We start from the raw sequence: 20,901 nt of genomic DNA on the forward strand, positions 1-20,901 counted from the left end.
TGGTAGCAGTGCTGGAAGGCTTCAACTGGGTAGGGCTTTTAACTGGTCAGTCACAGTCTTTTGAATGTTCCCCAGAGTTCCAAAATGACATCATTTTAAAACATTTTTCAAATTCGGGAAAAGGAAAACGTCACAAGGACTCAAATCAAGTGAATAGGGGGATTGAGGAACCATAGGAATGCGAAAAATTCCCTGATGCAAATGGCCGTGTGACATGGGACATTGTCATGATGAAGCATCCATTTGTTTGCAAAGTCTGGTCTCATGTGAATCACTTTTTTCCTGAGCCTTTCAAGGACACCTTTGTAAAACACTTGGTTGACAGTTTGTCCTGGAGGAATAAATTCTTTATGCACGATACCCCTACTGTCAGAAAAGTAAATCATCATGGTTTTGATCTTTGATTTGCTCATTCGACATTTTTTCAGTCGAGGAGATGACGGAGTGTGGCACACTTCACTTTGCCGCTTTGTTTCAGGATCGTACTCAAATATCCAGGAATCATCACCTGTGATCACATGATTGAAGAATTGTTTGTCATTGCCAATCCTCTCAAGAAGATCAACGCACATGTTTCTTCGATTGTCCTTCTGTTCTGTTGTGAGGTTTTTCGACACCAATTTCGCACAAACCTTTTGCATGTCCAAATTGTCTGTCAAAATTTGATTTATGGTGAAAGTGTTATTTAACTGTTCACTCATCATCCTTATTGTTAAACGACGGTCTGATCTCACAAGAACCCTTACACGCTCAACGTTTTCGTCAGATTTTGTAGTTGAAGGTCTCCCTGAGTGAGGTTAATCTTCAACGTGTTCTCGGCCTTCGAAAAATTATTTGTGTCAGTGAAAAACTTGTGCTCTTGATAAGTAATGTTCCCCATACACCTGTTTCAACTTTTCAAAGGTCATACTCATGGATTCCCCAAGTTTAACACAAAACTTGATTGCACAACATTGCTCTAGATTCCGATGCTCCATTTTCGTAGCGCACAACAAAAACACAACTTCACTGATGGCACTGTCAAAAATAATGTGTTGGCTGAACAGAGTTGAAACTTGTACTGAGCATGTGGAAAAGATGAACAACCTGGTCTAGCACAGACCAGTAGACACAGCATTGCCAGATCGCTCACAGTATTACCAACCTCATTACTTTTCTCACACATCTGTTTTTAATGTGCAACACATTTACTGTACTTGTTTTTTCTGTATTTCTTTTCTGGCGAACAAATTTTAAGAATTTATTTTATTTATCTTTGTCAACTGATTTACTTTTATTTGTATTTTACAATTCCTATATAAAAAAATATAAGTAAATAGTTCTATATAATGTCTTGTTTAGGATTAAACCATGTGCTCAAAAGCATATTTCTGCAAAAAGACTAAAATTGTCAAACTGTGGTCAATTGTCATAGAGAGGTTTTTCTTTATTTATTATTTTCTATGTAAATTTTGTAATGTGTCTTTGCATTAGGTAAAGTATTCCCGAGCGAAGATGAGACTGGAGAAGTGTTTGACAACAGAAATTTAGTTGATTTAAAGGAAGGTAGATGTAACTTGCCAGATGGCTCTGAACGGCTCAGCACACTGATGTTACGTAATTCACTTTGTCCACCACATCTTAAATCTTCATATCCTGCTGAAACTCAGTTTTTGTTACCGATGGGCCCTAAAGAGGAAGACATAAAGGTAAATAGAATAAGAATTTTTAGAAACAAATCAAATAAAAATAATTGTATGAAAAATCACTGAAGTAAAGAATAGCTTTTTTATTTTAAAGATTTTTCATTCACTCATTCAGCTGATTTGAATGTTGTGAGTTGAAGATTAAAATAAAACCCTGACAGGTTGAAATTGGTTATTTGATGTTTGAAACTGTCCAGATTATTTTATGTAATTTTTTTTATTCATTTATTAATATCAAATTAGCTAAAGTTTTCAGAGTTTTAATCAAACAATTTTATAATTTTAGTGTAACAAAAAATAAAAAATATAATTTAATACAATTTTAGTAATGCTAATAGTTTTTGTAAACATTTTAAGTATTACATACAGAATGTGAACTTACTACTTACAGCTTTGGTCATGGAAGCATATGTGTTGTTTCTTATCTAATAAGTTTATTGTACTTACCCACCGGGTTGGTCTAGTGGTGAACGCGTCTTCCCAAATCAGCTGATTTGGAAGTCGAGAGTTCCAGCATTCAAGTCCTAGTAAAGCCAGCTTTTTTTACACGGATTTGAATACTAGATCGTGGATACCGGTGTTCTTTGGTGGTTGGGTTTTAATTAACCATACATCTCAGGAATGGTCGAACTGAGAATGTACAAGACTACACTTAATTTATACTCATACATATCATCCTCATTCATCCTCTGAAGTATTATCTAAACGGTAGTTACCGGAGGCTAAACAGGAAAAAAAAGAAAAAAAAAGAAGTCTGTTGAACTTAAATTGCCAATTCTTCTTAACTGTTACTCTTTGTATTATATATATATATATATATATTGTCTTTGAGCATATTGTCTAGTTAATTAAAATGTAATCTTTGAGTCAACTTAACACTAACAATAAACTCAAAATGTATTATTATTATTATTATAAAAAAAACTACTAATACAGGAAACTACTCAAAGGGAAACATATGGTAATCAAATCATCTATGACTAGAGTATAAATGTTTGAGTTTTGATCCTGAAACTGATGAAAAATATTCACTAAAGATTAAATTAAGAAAATTAAAAGAATTGTCTCAAAAATATGACACAATGCAATCTGACATGAAGAAATAATATTAATGAAAGTGTCAACAATAATCCAGGTAGAGAATAGTTTATGCAAGTATGAGCTATTGTTTATGACAGTAGTAAAATAATGAGCTAAATATTAAAATAAAGATTATCTAATTATATAAACATTTGTACATTTATTTGATGAATCTGGTACCTGTATGGTGCAATAAATTAGCTGCTCAACACACAGAGAGGCAAGATTCACACAAACCTCTGCTAGTAAAATATTATTTGGTTTCATTTTTTTACATCCCTGTGGTGGTGATATTCTTGAAGAATTTTTAGAAACTCAATTAATACTCACCATTTTCTTTTACTATGACAGTTACATACATTCATTATTCAATAACAATGTAAATGAAGTAGAACAAAGTGTGTAAAAGTAAATAAATATTTCAATACTAAAGTGATTTGTTTAGTGGTAAAATTATTTAAGAAGTTATTGCCATTCTAATTATAATTTATATATATATACATGAATCACTCTCTTTGTGTGGGTGTGTTATATATATATATATATATACATATAAAACACATACATATTATATATATGTATAATATAAACTTATTCAGCCACTCCACAAAGTACAGAATTAAAAGAACACTCTTACCTTACTTTTTTCATTTTCAAGAAATTTGTTAAAAATTTTAACAAAAATGTAAATGTGAAAAGAGAAAAAAAAATTTTTTTGAACTTTTTTTCTTTCTCTTAGGTTTGAGCCTAAGCCCATCTTCAGTAGTTTTCAGTATAATAACTAACAATCAGTCATGTCTGCTTAATATTTTAATTTTTTAACTTTATTTTATAATGATCTCTTGATGATGGTCTAAGGACTGAAAGATCTTGAGAAATTCAAAATTAATTGTTGCTGAAGTGAATTTGTTTTTTTAAAAATATTTAATAATTTTTTTATATATCAGCGGTAATCATGTTTGAGAAATTTTAATCTACCAAAGTTAATATTTTTGGAATATACAAAAATAATTGTCACGTAAAATGTAGGTAAGTCAATCCTAAGATGAATAAGTGAGTAATAACATCCCTTCATTGCTAGATGACACATCTGGAACATAGTAAAGAGAGTACCTTTGAAGGTAGTATCAGAGTAGTAGCCTTGTATTATATTTAGTTTGTAAAACAGATTGCTACTCTATCCTCCATGGCTATTCGTGTTCTGTTCCATCTATTCAGAGTTTCAGATTTAAATCCTAAACAGGCCTGGAGCTTTTCACATGCTATAGATTTCTGATACTATTCTTAGGCAGAAGCCTTTTTTATCAACTTGCTCTATAACTCCTTTTGCAAGTTTTGAAAAAAAAACGGGACTACATCCTTTCTGTATTGAAATTTGCCTTTCGTGTCTCCTATTTTGTCATAGTCTTCTAAATTGTTAATTATATTTCAGATAGAGCTTCCTTTTCTACTTTTCAATGTAACTTTCTTCAAATTTTATCATTTAATTTGGTTTAAATTTTACATTAACAAATGCCTTCTTGATTTACAAAATGTTTTAGGCAACATTTTTTCTCATTTGTACTTCAAGATTAATCTGAGAGGTAACATTTCTCACTTGCGCCTTATGCAACGGTTACTTATAAATTAATCTCTGGTCAAGTAATACAAATAAACAAAATAGATTGAAACAAATTTACTATGTATAAAAGTTACATTACATCTCACCAAAGTCCTCACCCAAATTCAAGCACTTTTATTATGATGAAAGTACTTTATTACTTTTTTTTTATGAAGAAGACACACTTCACCCATCCATTCGCAGCTCCATCCATGAATTCATCATTGCTTATGAAGGTTGACTAGTAGCTAGCTAAATTTTCAATTATGTGAACAGATAGAATCAGATGGTGCCAAATCAGGACTAAGGAAGATGGTCAAAAATCTGCCACTCACCTGTCTAGTACACCCTTGTTTAGTACCCCTTACTGCCAGCAATGAATTTTATACAGAATTTTATACAGAAGAATTGAGAGGAGAGTGGAAGAAGTGTTAGGAGAAGACCAATTTGGTTTCAGGAAAAGTATAGGGACAAGGGAAGCAATTTTAGGCCTCAGATTAATAGTAGAAGGGGAAGATTAAAGAAAAACAAACCAACATACTTGGCGTTTATAGACCTAGAAAAGGCTTTTGATAACGTAGACTGGAATAAAATGTTCAGAATTTTAAAAAAATTAGGGTTCAAATACAGAGATAGAAGAACAATTGCTAACATGTACAGGAACCAAACAGCAACAGTAATAATCGAAGAACATAAGAAAGGGAGTCCGACAAGGGTGTTCCCTATCTCCGTTACTTTTTAATCTTTACATGGAACTAGGAGTTAATGATGTTAAAGAACAATTTAGATTCGGAGTAACAGTACAAGGTGAAAAGATAAAGATGCTACGATTTGCTGATGATATAGTAATTCTAGCCGAGAGTAAAAAGGATTTAGAAGAAACAATGAACGGCATAGATGAAGTCCTACGCAAGAACTATCGCATGAAAATAAACAAGAACAAAACAAAAGTAATGAAATGTAGTAGAAATAACAAAGATGGACCGCTGAATGTGAAAATAGGAGGAGAAAAGATTATGGAGGTAGAAGAATTTTGTTATTTGGGAAGTAAAATTACTAAAGATGGACGAAGCAGGAGCGATATAAAATGCCGAATAGCACAAGCTAAACGAGCCTTCAGTAAGAAATATAATTTGTTTACATCAAAAATTAATTTAAATGTCAGGAAAAGATTTTTGAAAGTGTATGTTTGGAGTGTCGCTTTATATGGAAGTGAAACTTGGACAATCGGAGTATCTGAGAAGAAAAGATTAGAAGCTTTTGAAATGTGGTGCTATAGGAGAATGTTAAAAATCAGATGGGTGGATAAAGTGACAAATGAAGAGTTATTGCGGCAAATAGATGAAGAAAGAAGCATTTGGAAAAATATAGTTAAAAGAAGAGACAGACTTATAGGCCACATACTAAGGCATCCTGGAATAGTCGCTTTTGTTGGGGATGTAGGATGTAGAGGGTATACTGAAATGAAACGACTAGCACTAGATAGGGAATCTTGGAGAGCTGCATCAAACCAGTCAAATGACTGAAGACAAAAAAAAAAAAAAAGTCCCAACTCTTTCTTGTTTGAACCTTTTGGCGAACGTGTGATCATACACTATTTGGATTGCTCTTTTGTCCAAACATAGATAAACGAAATCCACATCTCGGTAACAGTACTGTCAAGAGATTCCTTTCCTTTATTCTGGTATTGCTGAAAAAGTCAGTGCTGCTCCCATTATTTTTGTTTTGTGGGCATCTATAAGTTGTCTTTATATCTATATGCACTGTATTTACAAAAACCCAATCTGTGTTTTACAACTTCGTAAAGAGTGAACCTTAGATTTTGAGGATAATTTTCACAAGTTCAGCAATTGTGAAGCAGCATGTTCAATTTTTTCAATAGAGTTATTACTTGCAATGGAATATTTCCCTCTTCCTTCCTTATCATGCACATTTGTTCACCCTTCCTTGAATTCCCTGCACATTCTCTCACAGAACCATCATTCCTTACTTTATTACCATACACTATGTGCACCTGATGGTAGATCTTGGTTGCAGATGTTCTTTCTGCGTATTACTTGAGCAGTACAGAACAAAATGGGGATTGAAGTATATATAGTGTGTTTATTTTTTATATTAATTTTATAATGGTATCAAAGGACACAGTTTTTGCTACTGCCACAAAATTCTCAGTATAGAGGGTTAAATATATACTTAAAAATTGATACAATTTTACCTTTTTAATAAACTGAAACAACATTTTAGAAAATGTTAATCAGTCATTGTCAATAATCGGTCACTATAATAAGCCACTACTTGGCTTATTTTTTGCAAACTTTGAGTACGATACCCAAAAAGCCCACAGGTAGAGTCTATTCCATTAAGGAAACAGTTAGCTCCACAGAGTGCTAGGTCTCAGTGTAAATTAATCTATAATTTATTTAATATATGTATCTACCATGTAGTGTAGTATTTAATCTACAGTGTACTAGGTCTCATTTATACTAACTCCATAGTAACTACCACGAGAAGAAGGGATCAAGGTAAAGGGTGTAGGGCGGGTACAGAAACTTCCATTAGATTTGAGTAGATATAATATATATGTGTGTGTTTAGTATTAAGTTACTTTATTATATGTTCAATTTCATCATATTTCGATTTTGTTTTTGTAATTTCTGTTATGCTGATGTATTATTTTGTCCTGGATGTACCCAAAATTCTAGTGGCTGTTTAGTTTTCCTCTATTTGTTTTTAATGGTTTTTTTCTGCCAGGTCATTCCTTGGACCTATAAGCACATTTTATTAAAATGATTAAGGATTAAAAGCCTCCAATGAGATCTATTCCAGCATGATGGTTCTTACTAAATACATGACTTAAATTATCCTTTCCTGGAATGGTTTAGATAACAAATTTTCTATGCAGACCATGATGTTTGTCATCTGTATATAAAAAATTAAAGAACATTATTGAGAATTTCACAATATCCTTACTATCAGCTCTCCTGGACCCTAGAAATGGAATATCTAGTATAGACTAAACTATCTCAGATCAGTCTCATTACCTGTTTAACGGGATGACTTTTCAAGTTATTCCAAGGTTAGTCTTCTCACACACAGGCTGTCTACAACTGATGATTTTATGTTTAAAGATTACATGTAAATAGTTCACTTTAGCATGTACGTACAATTTATGTATTAATGTTTGTAATTTGTTTTTGTGTTATTCTTTTTGTTTTATTTTAATTTATTTATTTTTACTAATTATTAATATTATTTTATCACCACTTTATTTTATTAAAGGCTGGATTGATTTGTGAAGAAACAAATTGTAATGGGAATAAAAAAGGTAGAAACCAGGTAAGTTAATGAGACAAATATATTATTCTTTCTTTCCGAGTAATTTTTATCTTTAAATTTAATCTATTTTTCAACTATTTCTTAATTACTAACTTGTTAATTTTACACAGATAGCCCACTTGGCTGTCAACAAACTGTATTTTATCAATACAGAGTGCATATTTACTAATATGAAAAATCTATAATTAACGTGTAAATGGTACTATGGGTGAAAATTCACCCAAAGGAATTTTTGGTGGAGTAGTAAGCCTGTGTTCCCCCATGTCTGCCCAGCAGTGCTCCTCCCTAGCCAGTTCCCACCTGCTAGTGCTGTAAATCATTTCTATAGTCACTATTTTGAACTAGGCAGCTGAATTTTCACCCACTTTTTAGCATTTTTTTTTTAGTATATTAGTGCCAGTTATGTTGAAAAACTATTCTATTTTTATCATGGATTCATTTATATTTGATGGAAAAGAAATAAACGCAAGTGAAGCTGTAAGGTTAATATTAGATGAATCAGATGATTGGGATAGTGAAAATAACAGTTCCAAGCAAGAAGATGTTTGTGAAATATATAATGTAGAAGATGATGTTCTGGATGGCCCTGAGTCAGATGATATTGACTACACCAGTCTGCATTTTAACATTTTTAGTCAGATGATTTTTTTTTAAAAATAGGTGTTCTTGCATATATTTTTAACATGGATTCCAAAAATAATACTAATTTTCACCTATCATGTCAGGAGTTTAACAAGAGGATTATTTTTGTGAACACTTTAATTTATAAAATAATTAGTACATTTAAACTTTGTTACACATGGAGATTTTTTCTTACAATTATTGTTACTAAAAGTTATTGATAAATATTATTAAAAATTGTCGTAATATTTTGAGAACAGTGAAACAAAGAAAAGATTCATTAATTTACAAATTTTTTCTTAAGTGACTTCCTTCCTTCTGCTTCTTCTGTACTGTTCCTTTGTAACATCCAGCAATAGTCGACCAGCTTTGTTTCATTCCATTTTCCTTGGTACTGCTTTTCCATCTCCCTTATATCTTTGTAAAACCATTCAGCTTGCTCTTCACTAAAATGCCAGAGATTTTCTGGAACGTAGTCGATGTGTGTGAGTGCAGAAAGTGAATTTTAACACTCCTACAACCAAGCTTTCAGAAGTTTTCGTGTCAACAATTTCCTTATAATTGAAATCATTTTTATTTCCCAGAAAATTCTTATTATCAGATCTGAAGGAAAGAACAAAAATTCCAGCTTTCAATTTCTCTTGTGTGATGAAAGGAAATTTCATTGATAGATATTGAAAGCAGGCCCCATCTTGTTGTAGAGCTATTACAAACTGCTTCATTAAGTTCAGTTTTATGTGTAATAGTGGAAGTAACACTTTGTTACGGTCGACGAGCAGTTAATACAAAATATTCTTGCTACCAGACACTAATTGCTTTCTCTCTGGCCAAACTCCCACATTACAATGGTTTTCCTTTGTCCGACTACTCCATTTACATAAAAAGTAAGGCATGTTTGTGTATCCACCTTGTTGACCTAATAGTATTCTTATTATTATGAAGTTGCCACAGATTAACCGGTTGTGGTGTTTCTCATATTGAATATTTTCTAGCAATATCTTCATATTTTGAAATGTTTCTTATATTGTAATTGAATGGGCCACAGGGACTGATGCATGTATGTTGCCATTATGAAGTAATGTGCCTTTAAGACTTCTTTTCGATGAGTCGAGAAAAAGCCTCCATTGAGTGGGATCATGTTCAGTTCCATAGAACGGAATTAATCTGTTTGCAATAGACCAAGGAACCATTATGCAAGAAAAAAGGAAATATTTCTTTATCTATGTGTCTGTACCTGTACTATGAAGAATGTGTTCCTAGTGCTAAAATATTTTTATATTTAAGTCGGGACCCTACTAATTCTGTGGATGTCTTAGATAAATTCAAATCTTGTACCAGATTGTTAAGTTCAGCTTGAGAGAATAAAAATAAAAAATGGACCACCAAGCACCCTGAAAAACAAAAACCACCTGCTAGAAACGTTGCCAGGGTTGGACTTCTAGAGTCTAAGGGAAAGGCTCATGAGGTAAAAAGCAGTGAAGAAACTTAGTGCTTATTTTTTACTGATGACATGCTAAATGACATTGTAAAATGTACTAATATTGAAGTTACCTCAAATGGAAAACTATACTGATAGGCAAAGTTTTACAAAAGATATTAATAAACTTGAGTTAGAAGGCCTTAGCCTTACTTTATATAACTGGTGTGAGGAAAAACAATCACATGAATGCAGAATATTTATGGGGTTCATTTGACATCTCTAATGTCTAAATCGATTCAGATTCATAACAAACTGCTTACGTTTTGATGACAAGTCAACAAGCCAAACTAAAAAAGATGAAGATGCTTTTAGCAACATAGAACTCTTTGGGATAAGTTTTAAATTGCTGTTTGGAACATTATACGCCATCAGTAGAATTGACTATCGATGAACAATTGCTGGGATTCCGAGGATCATATGAATTTCACATGTACATTTTAAATAAGTCAAATAAATACGGGCTAAAACTAGTACTTATCTGTGATGCACATTCAAAGTTCTTGGTAACTAACTGGTATTCCCTACATGACAAAAACGTATAATGGAGATGAACCTTGTGTTACTTGCGACTGCCATGGATTTCAAAGAGGTTATTTCAGAGGTAAAAAAAAAGCCTTTAGCAATAGAGTTCCATAATGAAATCAAAGTGGGAGTAGACTCATTTGACCAAATGTGCAAAAACTACTCATGCAGCCGGCATACTAAGAGATGGTCTTTGGCCATTTTTTATGGATTATTGAATGCTGCTGGAATCAATGCATTTGTACTATGGTGTTATGTGACTGCAGCCAGAGAGGCCAAAAGAAGACAAATTGATTTGAGTTCCTTCATCAACTTGGATGTGACTTTGCGTCTAAATTTATGAAACAGCAGCTTACTGTACCAAATCTCCAAGGATCTTAAGACTTAAAATTGAAGTGGTTCTGAGAGGCAGTAATTCCTTGCTTCAAAACAGCAACCGTCAGTGGAAGGTCCACAGCAATAGAGGTGCAAGAATGCCACAAAAGTGCCAAAAATATTCAGTTAAGTGCAGTGTGTGCAAAAGCTTTGTGGGAAACACAGGAAAATAACATATAAAAACAGCAAAGTATAAACATTCTTTTAACAAGATGTGGTATCACATTTATTAGAAATGTAAATTTTTTCATGATTGATGTATTTTGTTTTTATGACACATAGTGTTATCTTAAAATTATAATTCTCTTTTCTCTAAAAAGCATATATAAATTTATTGTCATTAGTATATGAAATAAATAAATAATTTTATATCATAATAGAAATTTTTGTCATTTTTCACCAGTGAAATCGAAATTATATATAGGTTGTGGGTGAAAATTTACCTGTAGTATCATTTATGTGTAAAAAAAAAAAAAGTTGTACCATTCAAAGGTTAATAAGACTGTTAGAGTAAGTAAAATTAAAAATTGTATAAAAGTTTTCTGCAATTCAAGTAAATTAAAAAAGTATTTTAAAAGTACAGCAATTTTTAACTTATTTCATTATGATTGTTTAAGGATTTGATAATATGAGGAACATTCAATAATTAACAAGACAAATTAATGTAGAGAAAAAACATTTATTCATTGTCAATACTACTTTTCATCATAGTCACCAACAACATTCAGACACTTGTCCTGCTGTTCTGTGAGCTTTCAGATTTCCACAGCATAGAAGTCTTTACATTGTTTGAACCATTAGTGTACCACTTTTTTGACTTAGTTTACAAACTTCTTGTAAAAAGTCTTTGAGCAAGCCAAACAAATGATAATCAGAAGGGGCAAGGACAGTGCTATAAGGAGAATGTGGCAATACCTCCCAACACAACTTCTCAAACCTTTTTCCCGATCTCTGAACAATGTTGGTGCACGTTATGATGCATTAGAGAGAGTGCCCAGCATTTTTGCCTTATCATGGGTCTCACTTTCTGTTGGAGCATATTAAAATAGTATTTACTGATCGTGGTTACGTTATTCTAAGTAGTCACTAAAAATTCGGAGCCCCAGAAGAAACTGAAAGTCCTTGCGAGTCCCAGAAGTAAACATCGCTTAACCAGCTAACGTGTGAGTTGGGAAATTTTTTTGGCAGATGAATCCTTGTGTTTCCACTCAAGACTTTGCCATTTGGATTTGGGCTTGAAATGGTGTAATCACGTTTCATCATAGGTTATTATACAATCTAGAAAGTGAACCTTCTGTTTCAAGCCATTCTTTGAGCTCAGAACAAATGCGAATCCAGGTGTCTTAATGGGCTTGAGTCAACTGTCTTGGAACCCATCTTGAACACGTTTTGCAATAATTCAGCACGCCATGAGTTATTGAATGCACGATGTCAACACTAATATTACACAAAATAGCAATTTGGGAAATTTTGACTCGCCTGTCTTTGTGAATAAGATCATTTAAGCGATTTTGCAGCACATTAGTCGAAACTTTGCCGGTCTTTGTCTGGTCTTCCAGAGCAATGGAGATCAGTCACACTTTTTCAGCCTGAATTAAACAGTTCCGCCCACTTACTGCAGTTTAAATACTTTTCACCATAGTATTTCACCATTCTTAAGTAAATTTTTGCCAGTTTCACACCTGATAGCAAAAGTCCCATCACTGAACTTTGCTCTTCTGGTATACATGTTTTAAGCAGTGCTGACATTCTGAAATCAACAAAAGAGGTTTGGTTAGATTAATTATAATCAAACAGCTGATTAAATGTGTTCCCAAAATTGTAGAGTTGACCCTCAGAACATTACACAAACATTAAGTCTCGTTAATTATTGAATGTGTCCCTCATACTAGCAATAATTCTTGACAAAATTCTACTGAGAGCTGCTGATTCATTCCTCCAAAAAACTTTAAGCATCAATAAATTATTTTTTTACGAGTATGCATTTCTTTTTGTTAAAATAAATACTTTGCTCTAAAAAAAAAAAGTTAAAAAAATCATTACTATATATATAATGATAATTACTTCTCTGTAGTACAAATATTTAACTTTCAACTGTTTTTAAGAAAACAGAAAGACCTTGGCTATAATCTAGTGGTAGTAGTAGAAGCAGTTAATTCATTATTTATTTTTGATGAACATTTTGTGCAAATGTTTACTTCTGAACCAAGACTTTTTTACCAATCACTTGTGAATCATCTAGTGTGGTAGAATGAGTATGCCCTTTAAAAAGTTAGATTTCTAAACTTATTTAAGGATGGTGGCATAAAATTTTTCCTATTATTTTTTGAAATTCTTGCACTTTTTCTTAACTGTTCAATATGCATATCAAAATTAGAAATGTTGTAAGAAAATTCTTTTCTTGATTAAATATATAGCCACTTTCTATTTTTAAAGGTGTGTAATAAAAAAATATTTTTTATATGGAAATAAATTATTCATCCAACCTACAAATAGTGTCACTTAATGGAACCATACAGTTAATAATAAATATCGTTTTCTTTATACTTCTGTGTATTTGTTTAAAACATTCATCTAATCTAGAGAAGTATCATTTAATGGAACCATAAAAGTAATAATGAACGTTGTATTTCTGTTGTGTTTGTTTTTCTTTGATAAAAGCTGTTCAGCAATATCATTTTATTTCATTATGATTCTTAATGTATTAGTACAGTGTACTGTACTAATGATTATGATTCTTAATGTATTAGTGTACAGTGTACTGCTACAGAGTTAAGCTGTTATTAAATTAGTAATGAATTGATTTTAATTGTAAACATAAATAAATTTTACTATTTGTGTAGCCAATTAGTTAAGATTATTTATTTTATTGTGGGACTAGTAGTTCTTTTTTGCTGTGCATAAATTTATTTTATGGTGTTGAACAGGGTTGGCAAATCTTAATAGTAAACTCAGTAGTGATACTTCCAAAAAAGGAAAAATTTTTATTAGGAGAGGTACTTAGTCAACAGTTGAAACATTATTTTAGAAGTATTTTTAGCTGTTATCAAATCGTTAAATCTATGCATTCACTTTTATCTGCTAATTGAATACATATTACAACCACATGATCTTTAATAAAAAAAGAAAAATGATAAATTAAGTGGATGGGAAATGGATTGCCACCCCTGAGGTAGTATGAAGTGTTATATTTTTGTTGTACATGTCTGCATTAAATGGTTTCATTACATCTAAATTCATTGGGGCATATTATAATTAACATTGTATGATCGTTATGTATTTAAAGATTGATTAAAATTAAATGATTTTTTTTGGTGAATCTGAGCAGTTGGCTTAGTTCCTAAACTGTGACTACTTGTTTAGCCATTAATAAAAAAAATCACTGTGCTTGAGTTACTTAAGGGTTTTCATTCAGCCTGTATATTTTGTAAAAATATCTGTTTAACAATGTCTATGAACAATGTAAATCTCTAACATTTCTCTGTATAAACTCCAAAGTATTGAAAAGGTGAATATTAACAGAAGAAATTAAATTTTGTTTTGTGGAGATTGCAATATTTACATAATAAAGAAGAAACAAGGTTATCAAAGTAGTTTTTGAACTACTTCCATCACTGACATAGACCTATACTGAATATCTCAAGTAAATGCAGGATTAAACAATCTGTCAATTTTCTTCATAAATTAAATCTTTATACTGCTTTTTTATCCATTTATATACTTCTATTGTAAAGCTAAATCAAAATTTATTTATTTTAATCTTTGCTTCGCTCTACTTATTTTGGGTTACAGGTTTTTCAACCTCTAATGAACATTTTGTTAGTTGTACTTTTTATAACAGTTTCCCAATTGTTGTTTTTTTCTTCTTTTTTTTTAACTAAGGAAATAAGAAAATGTGAACAAAGAACTATGAATTGTTCATAAAGTATACAAATTGATTTTTTTCTGCAGTCATAAGAGCATCATATTGCTGCTATTTTGCTGCCACATATTTTTTTTTCTTTTTATTGTAAAGAAGGTTTTGTTTTAAGATTCACAGTTTGTTTTTTTATGTAATTGCATGCAGTGTGATGAATATGTAGAGTCCCCATTTACAGTAGGAAGATATGTTACCAAAATCATTAATTAGAACTATTTTCTCCACATGAAATATGATAAAATGTTTGGTTAGGTTCTAACCAAAATTTTTTTAAGAATTATGTCATAATGTAACTAGCAGAAATTGAGTAACTTAAAAATTGTCCACACCTTTTAACGTGAAAGACATGTTTGGTGTTCTATCTTCTTTCTCTTATGTATTTTGAATCTGTTATAAAAATTTTGGTTAAGACTTATGAGATTTTAGCAGAGTCTCTATGTATCTCTTTGTAGTAGTGAAAAATCCCTTTGGCCTGCCATTGCAAACATGTTAATTGTTTCTGAAATTGTATGTGTAATTGTTTTCAACAATTTTCATACATTGTGTTCATAACTTTTTCAAGTTTCATCCTTGTATTTCTGGGAACTTCTGATTCATTGTGATGTGTTATCAAACAATTTAGCTTCACCATCATTCACTAAATATAGGATTTTCATTATTATTAATATTATTACGACTACCAAGTAGGTGGCTGAACCTAACGACTCTTGCTCAAATAATGTTTTAATAGATCAGTGAAAGATTAAACATACAAGATGTCTGTAGAATTAATATAAAGATCAGTAGCATATAAGAAAAACACCATTAAATGGGGACTAACTGCCTTTATGTATATTTACATGTGTGCATGCTGCAGTAATTAAAACAATTGAAATGTAAATTATTGTGTTTACAGTTGTTTGAAACCAACACTAAAAGTGTATTGACTTCATTATTTGTAGAATTTTTCTTGTTTCTTCATTATTTTTTTTTTAAAGTGTGCTGCAAGTAGTTAGTGTAATTTCCATTAGTATTTTAGTATTTAAGTTGGGTGTATTTTCTATGAGGCTGCTAGTTAAGATTTTATTTGTGTTATAAATTTGGTTTTTGTAGTTTCCTGTTTATTGTATAAAGACAGCAGTACCCGTCCTTCAATTACTGCACATATGTTAATGATAAATTAAACTAAAAGAAAAATTATATCATGTTTCACATCTGTACCCACCTGCTTTATTTCTCAATGCATTTGCCACTATTTTCTAACCCTTTTTAAACAAAAACTTTAAAAATTTTTTAAACTTTCTTAATTAAGAACCAAGCTACTTGTTGAGATGAAGAAAGACAGTTGGTTGTGAAGCATAAGAGGGGAAAAAGTTCCAATTAGATATGCTTAATCTTTTGAACATCATGAACATTTGAATAGTTTTAAAGTAAATTTTAGGGACAAGGAAACGTTTTGCCTTAAGATGTATTAATCAACAAAGCTCTTTATTGACATCATTACTGCCTTTTAGTAAAACCCAAATAATAGTTGCTAATAAAATAGCAGATAGCTAGCCAATGAACAAGTTGAATTTATTGTGCATGTGCAGTGTAATTTATTGTTTTAAGCAATTGGTAATTGTGTTATGTATATTTCCTGTTACCTAGTAATATTGTAGTATCAGATTTTATCCAAATTTTTAATTGAAACATATCAGTTGGTTTGGAAACAACAGAATCTAACTTTTGATTTTATATTACATGAAACGTTTTATAGCTCAATTTATTAATTAAAAAGCAACAGAAAATGGTTTTAAACAATTCTTATCATTTAGTATAAAATAACTAGCTCAACATTTTAATTAACATTTTTAATTAAAAACCAATCTTTTATTAATTTGAATTTTTGTTGTAATTCCTTAAAATTAAATCAACTTTTTATTAACTTCAGCGCTGTTCATATGTGTGAATTATTTTTTCATACTGTAACAGATAATTTTAATTCATAACTGGTACTGCTGTTATTTTTGTTGGAAATTAGATTAATGTTGGGTGTGTGGCTGAAGTGAAGTTAGTAAGCTTGAAATGTGTTGTGTTTACAGATTGCTTATAAGAAACCAGGCCCTCCAACACCTAGTAAAAATGGTGGGCGTGTTACAAAGGTTTGTTCATTTGGTACTATCCTTAGTGCATGATTTTTAAATAATTTGGTATTTTTCTTTTTTTTATGTGTGCATACTTTAATAAAAAAATTTGCCATTATTTTATTAAATGCAACATATTCACAAACAGTTTTTGTCTTTCTTCTTTTGTATTGTAAAATACCGTTTTATCTTAAGAATAAAATGGTATGATGATGATAAAATGTTTGGATGTGGTGCCATGTAATACATATATTATTTAAATATTTTATTTGAAAGTTTCTTTTTTATAAAAAAATTTGCATTCTGCACTAGCTTTTAATCACACATAAATTATCACAACTTGATGTGCTAGTAACAGCACTTTTGTACTTATCTGCGAGGGTCATTCAATAAGTCCTTAGAAAAAGAGAAAAAAACAAATTTTTTGTGTAGATTTTTTTTTATTTTTCAACATATTCTCCTTTTAACTCTATACACGTTTCCAAGCATTTCTCCAACCTTTTTAAGCCATCCAACAAGCAGGATTTCAGAAGGTCCTCAAAATAAGCATCTGTTTGGGCAATGACCTCCTCATTTGATGAGAACCATTGCCCACTGAGCCATTTTTTCAAATTTGGAAATTAAAAAAAAAATCTCTGGAGACCAAATCCGGTAAATACAGTGGATGTTGTAACAATTTAAACTTTAATTTCATAATTTTGACCATCGAAACTGTGCAGGTGTGCTCCTGTACATTGTCTTAATGGAAGAGGATCTTTTTCTTTTTAAAATGAGATGTTTTTTCTTGATTTCTTCTCTCAACCAGTGCAATAACAACACATAATACTCTCCAGTTATTGTTTGTCTGTTTTCCAAGTAATCAGTGTAGATGATACCGCGTGCATCCCAAAAAACCATGGCTATCACCTTGCTGGCTGATTTCACAGTCTTCACCTTCTTCGGAGCCTGTTTGCCTTTAAAAACCCACTGTTTTGACCGTTCCTTTGTCTCTGGAGTGTAGTAGTCTATCCATGATTTGTCTACAAAACAGAAAATCGTCAGGATTGCAACAGAAAAGCGCCAAAACAGCCTCAGAGTCGACCACATGATTTCATTTATTCTCTACTGAGAGCAAACGCAGCACCCACCTTGTCAAAAAATTTTTTCACACCCAATTTTTCGTGCAGAATTGAAAATACTGTATCTTGCGATATCCCTGTGTCCTCAACTATTCCATGCACTTTGATTTGTCAATCACTCAAAACCATGTCGTGAATTTTGTCAATCATTTTTGGGGGTGGTCACTTCCACTGGACGTCCTGAATGATGTTCATCTTTTTTTTTCAGCCATGTTTAAAATCATTTACCCTATTGTAAACAGTTGCAAACACAGGAACAGATGTGACATGAACTTCATCCAAACTCAGCTTTGATCTGTTTTGGTGTTAAGCCTTTTAAATATAAGTGTTTAATCAGCACTTGAAACTCACTTTTTCCATTTTTCTAAATAAAAAATAACTTGTTGCTTCAATCAGCTATGGTAATAAAACCACGTGATGGATACAGCTGAATCTTTAATTGCACTCCAGCGACAAATGATTACTAAAAGCAAACCATTTTTGATACTACAAGCACCATCTCTTGGATTTTCTAAGGAATTGAATGACCCTCATACCTTTTTTCATTAAAAGGTATTTTATTTCATTAAATACCTTTTTTCATTAAAAAGGTATGACCCTCATACCTTTTTTCATACCTTTTTTCTAGTTTTTATTGTAATTCTGCTTTTATTATTTCATTTCAAAATAACCAAACTAACCTATTCTATGGTGAATAATCATTGATCAGAGGTCAACAGTAGTGAGACAGTATTAATTTTACGGCCTTTGAATGTCATAAAGTTGTCATTTCCCTAAAAACTTGATTTTTCAGATTTCATTTGATGTGAAATTTAGACTTTTTTAGTTATTTAAAAATGGTTTGTTGATGTCATTTTTTTATTTTGAGATAACTAGCATAGGTATTTTGTGAAGTTTATCTTTCTCAACATAGGACCAGACTTCAGCTAAATCCTACTATTAGCTTGAAATCAAACTTGGTGATTCCAATTGGCATTACATTCATTTACCTTCTTAAAGTATTAAATTTGTTAGTCAACTATAATTAAATATTCCAAAATACTTGCTGCATCTACAGACTTCCATTAAGTGAGCGAGTGATTGGTCAATAAACCTAATGATATACATCAAGGTTTTTGTTACCTAGATTTAACTGCCACAAACACCCTTCTTTGAAAGACAAATAAGCCTCTTTGGATTTGTTTCTCTAGGAATTAAATGAGCAGTTGATCTCCCCATCTGATCGCAATATTTGAACTATTACCTCTGGAATAAGAAATTAAAAAGAATTAGCTCTCAGCTCAGTGGGCAAACGAACAACAAAGACACCTGTTATGTCTATTTAAATAAACACATGCATTTTTCAAGTTGAACAATATTTATTAATGAGAACATAATGAATAATTAGAAAAGGTTAACAATGAAAAGTATATTGTAGGAACTGTCCACATCATCACTCCAATCCTCAATTCAGTAGTCTGCTTACATCGATATCTCAAACGTTGGGCTACAACAGTTTCCACACTTATTGAAAACTGATTTAAATTGTTAAAAGTATAAAAGTTATGAATTAAAAACCAGTCAAGTTTAAAAAGGAATACGTCGTAGTCTGGTAGTTTACATTCCTTTTCTGATCGTCTCAAAATAGGTTGTTGCACTCCTGAACTCTGGAGAAGAACGTTGTATTGTTGGAGACCAGTATTCTTGGTAGGTCATGAGTTGAGAATATATCTTGGTATTGCATGGTTGAATCTGTTGTTGGTGTATTTTTGGAGTAATGGACATCCAACCATCGGGACTTTGCATCGACCAAGATAAAAAAGTGATGATCTTGAAATGGTCCAGCGTAATTCATGTAAACCCTTTAAAAATTTTCGGAGGGTTCATCCCAGTGATGGATAGGTGCTTTTGAAGGGTTTTTAATTATTCGTCAATCTTGACAAATTATGACAAGATTTTCTTTGTATTTATGGCTAGATCTTGCCAGTAAACCTGTTGTCTGGCCAATTATTTCATCTTTACAATTCCCACTTGAATGTGATGGAGTTTTGTGAGAACTAACTGATGCATTGAAGTTGGTATGACTACTCGTTGCCCTTTAAAGATTATGCAATTTTGAAGGTAATACTCAGAACCATAATTTTCGCAATTTGAAAAGTCTGATTTCAGTTTTGATAAGTGTTCATCACATGAAATTTCATGTTTCGTTGGAAATGTTATCGATTATTTCATTAGAGAGAGATACTTCTTTCACGTACTGTTCAATTTGAGAAATGTTTTCTTGAATAGGAGAAAGAAATCAAAGAAAGTTTGTGAACGAAGTTGTGTAGCATAGAAGCCTTGTGGATGTCATAGCTGGAAGTTATGAATTTTCATGTAGAATGTGAGTCGGTGGATAGTTATTTGTATACAGTATGAACTTTGCATAATAGGTAATCATTCCTAAGAATCTCTTGACCTGCTGGTCTAGGTGTGTTTATAATGGCTGTAACCTTAGTGTCAGGTCTTTGGAAATTTTTCCTTGTTCAATTACATAGCCTAGGTATTGGACTTCAGTTCTGAAAAATTCACACTTTTTTTAGTTGAGGTGTTAATCGAACTCTTGCAAAATATCGAAGTAAGCGGTCAGAATTTTGTAGCATTCTTCTCATGTTTCTGCATGAACTATTATATTGTCAGAGTATGTTGTAACCCCTCTGAGTCCTCTCAAGACTATGTCCATGATGAGATGAAATCATTTGGTGCAGTTTTGATTCCAAATGAGAAACAATTGAAGGCATAATTTCCTTTATGAGTAATAATCGTTTGAATTAGGAGTAATAATTAACACACAGACGTACGGTACCATCGTGCTTGGGGATCATGGCTAGTGGAGATGCCCATTCACTTTCTTGGACTTTTCAGGTAATGCCTTGGTTTTTAAGTTGTTGTTCTACCTTTATTTTGAGAGCATGAGGAACTTCTCTAGGTTTAAAAGCTACAGGTTTCACGTTTTTCCTTAGTTTTAGAGAAATTGTAATGTTTGCATCTGTCAACTCGTTTTTCAAACAGATTGGTGTATTTATTGAACATTTCATGTTC

At 31.7% G+C, this 20,901-nt stretch overlaps 1 protein-coding gene across 3 annotated transcripts in view; it reads left to right on the plus strand.

The window, feature by feature from the left end:
• Positions 1 to 20,901, plus strand: part of LOC142321483 (uncharacterized) — a 115,875-nt gene that overhangs the window by 81,966 nt on the left and 13,008 nt on the right. The window contains exons 20-22 of one of the 3 annotated variants that reach the window (XM_075359598.1): positions 1,474 to 1,688; positions 7,645 to 7,701; positions 16,682 to 16,741. In XM_075359598.1, coding sequence (XP_075215713.1) covers positions 1,474 to 1,688; positions 7,645 to 7,701; positions 16,682 to 16,741 — 332 coding nt within the window. The remainder of the gene's footprint in view (positions 1 to 1,473; positions 1,689 to 7,644; positions 7,702 to 16,681; positions 16,742 to 20,901) is intronic. The other 2 variants (XM_075359608.1, XM_075359617.1) reach the window with 2 other exon arrangements.

Source organism: Lycorma delicatula, chromosome 1, assembly GCF_047948215.1.
Source record: "Lycorma delicatula isolate Av1 chromosome 1, ASM4794821v1, whole genome shotgun sequence".
In the NCBI taxonomy this organism is placed as follows: Eukaryota; Metazoa; Arthropoda; class Insecta; order Hemiptera; family Fulgoridae; genus Lycorma; species Lycorma delicatula.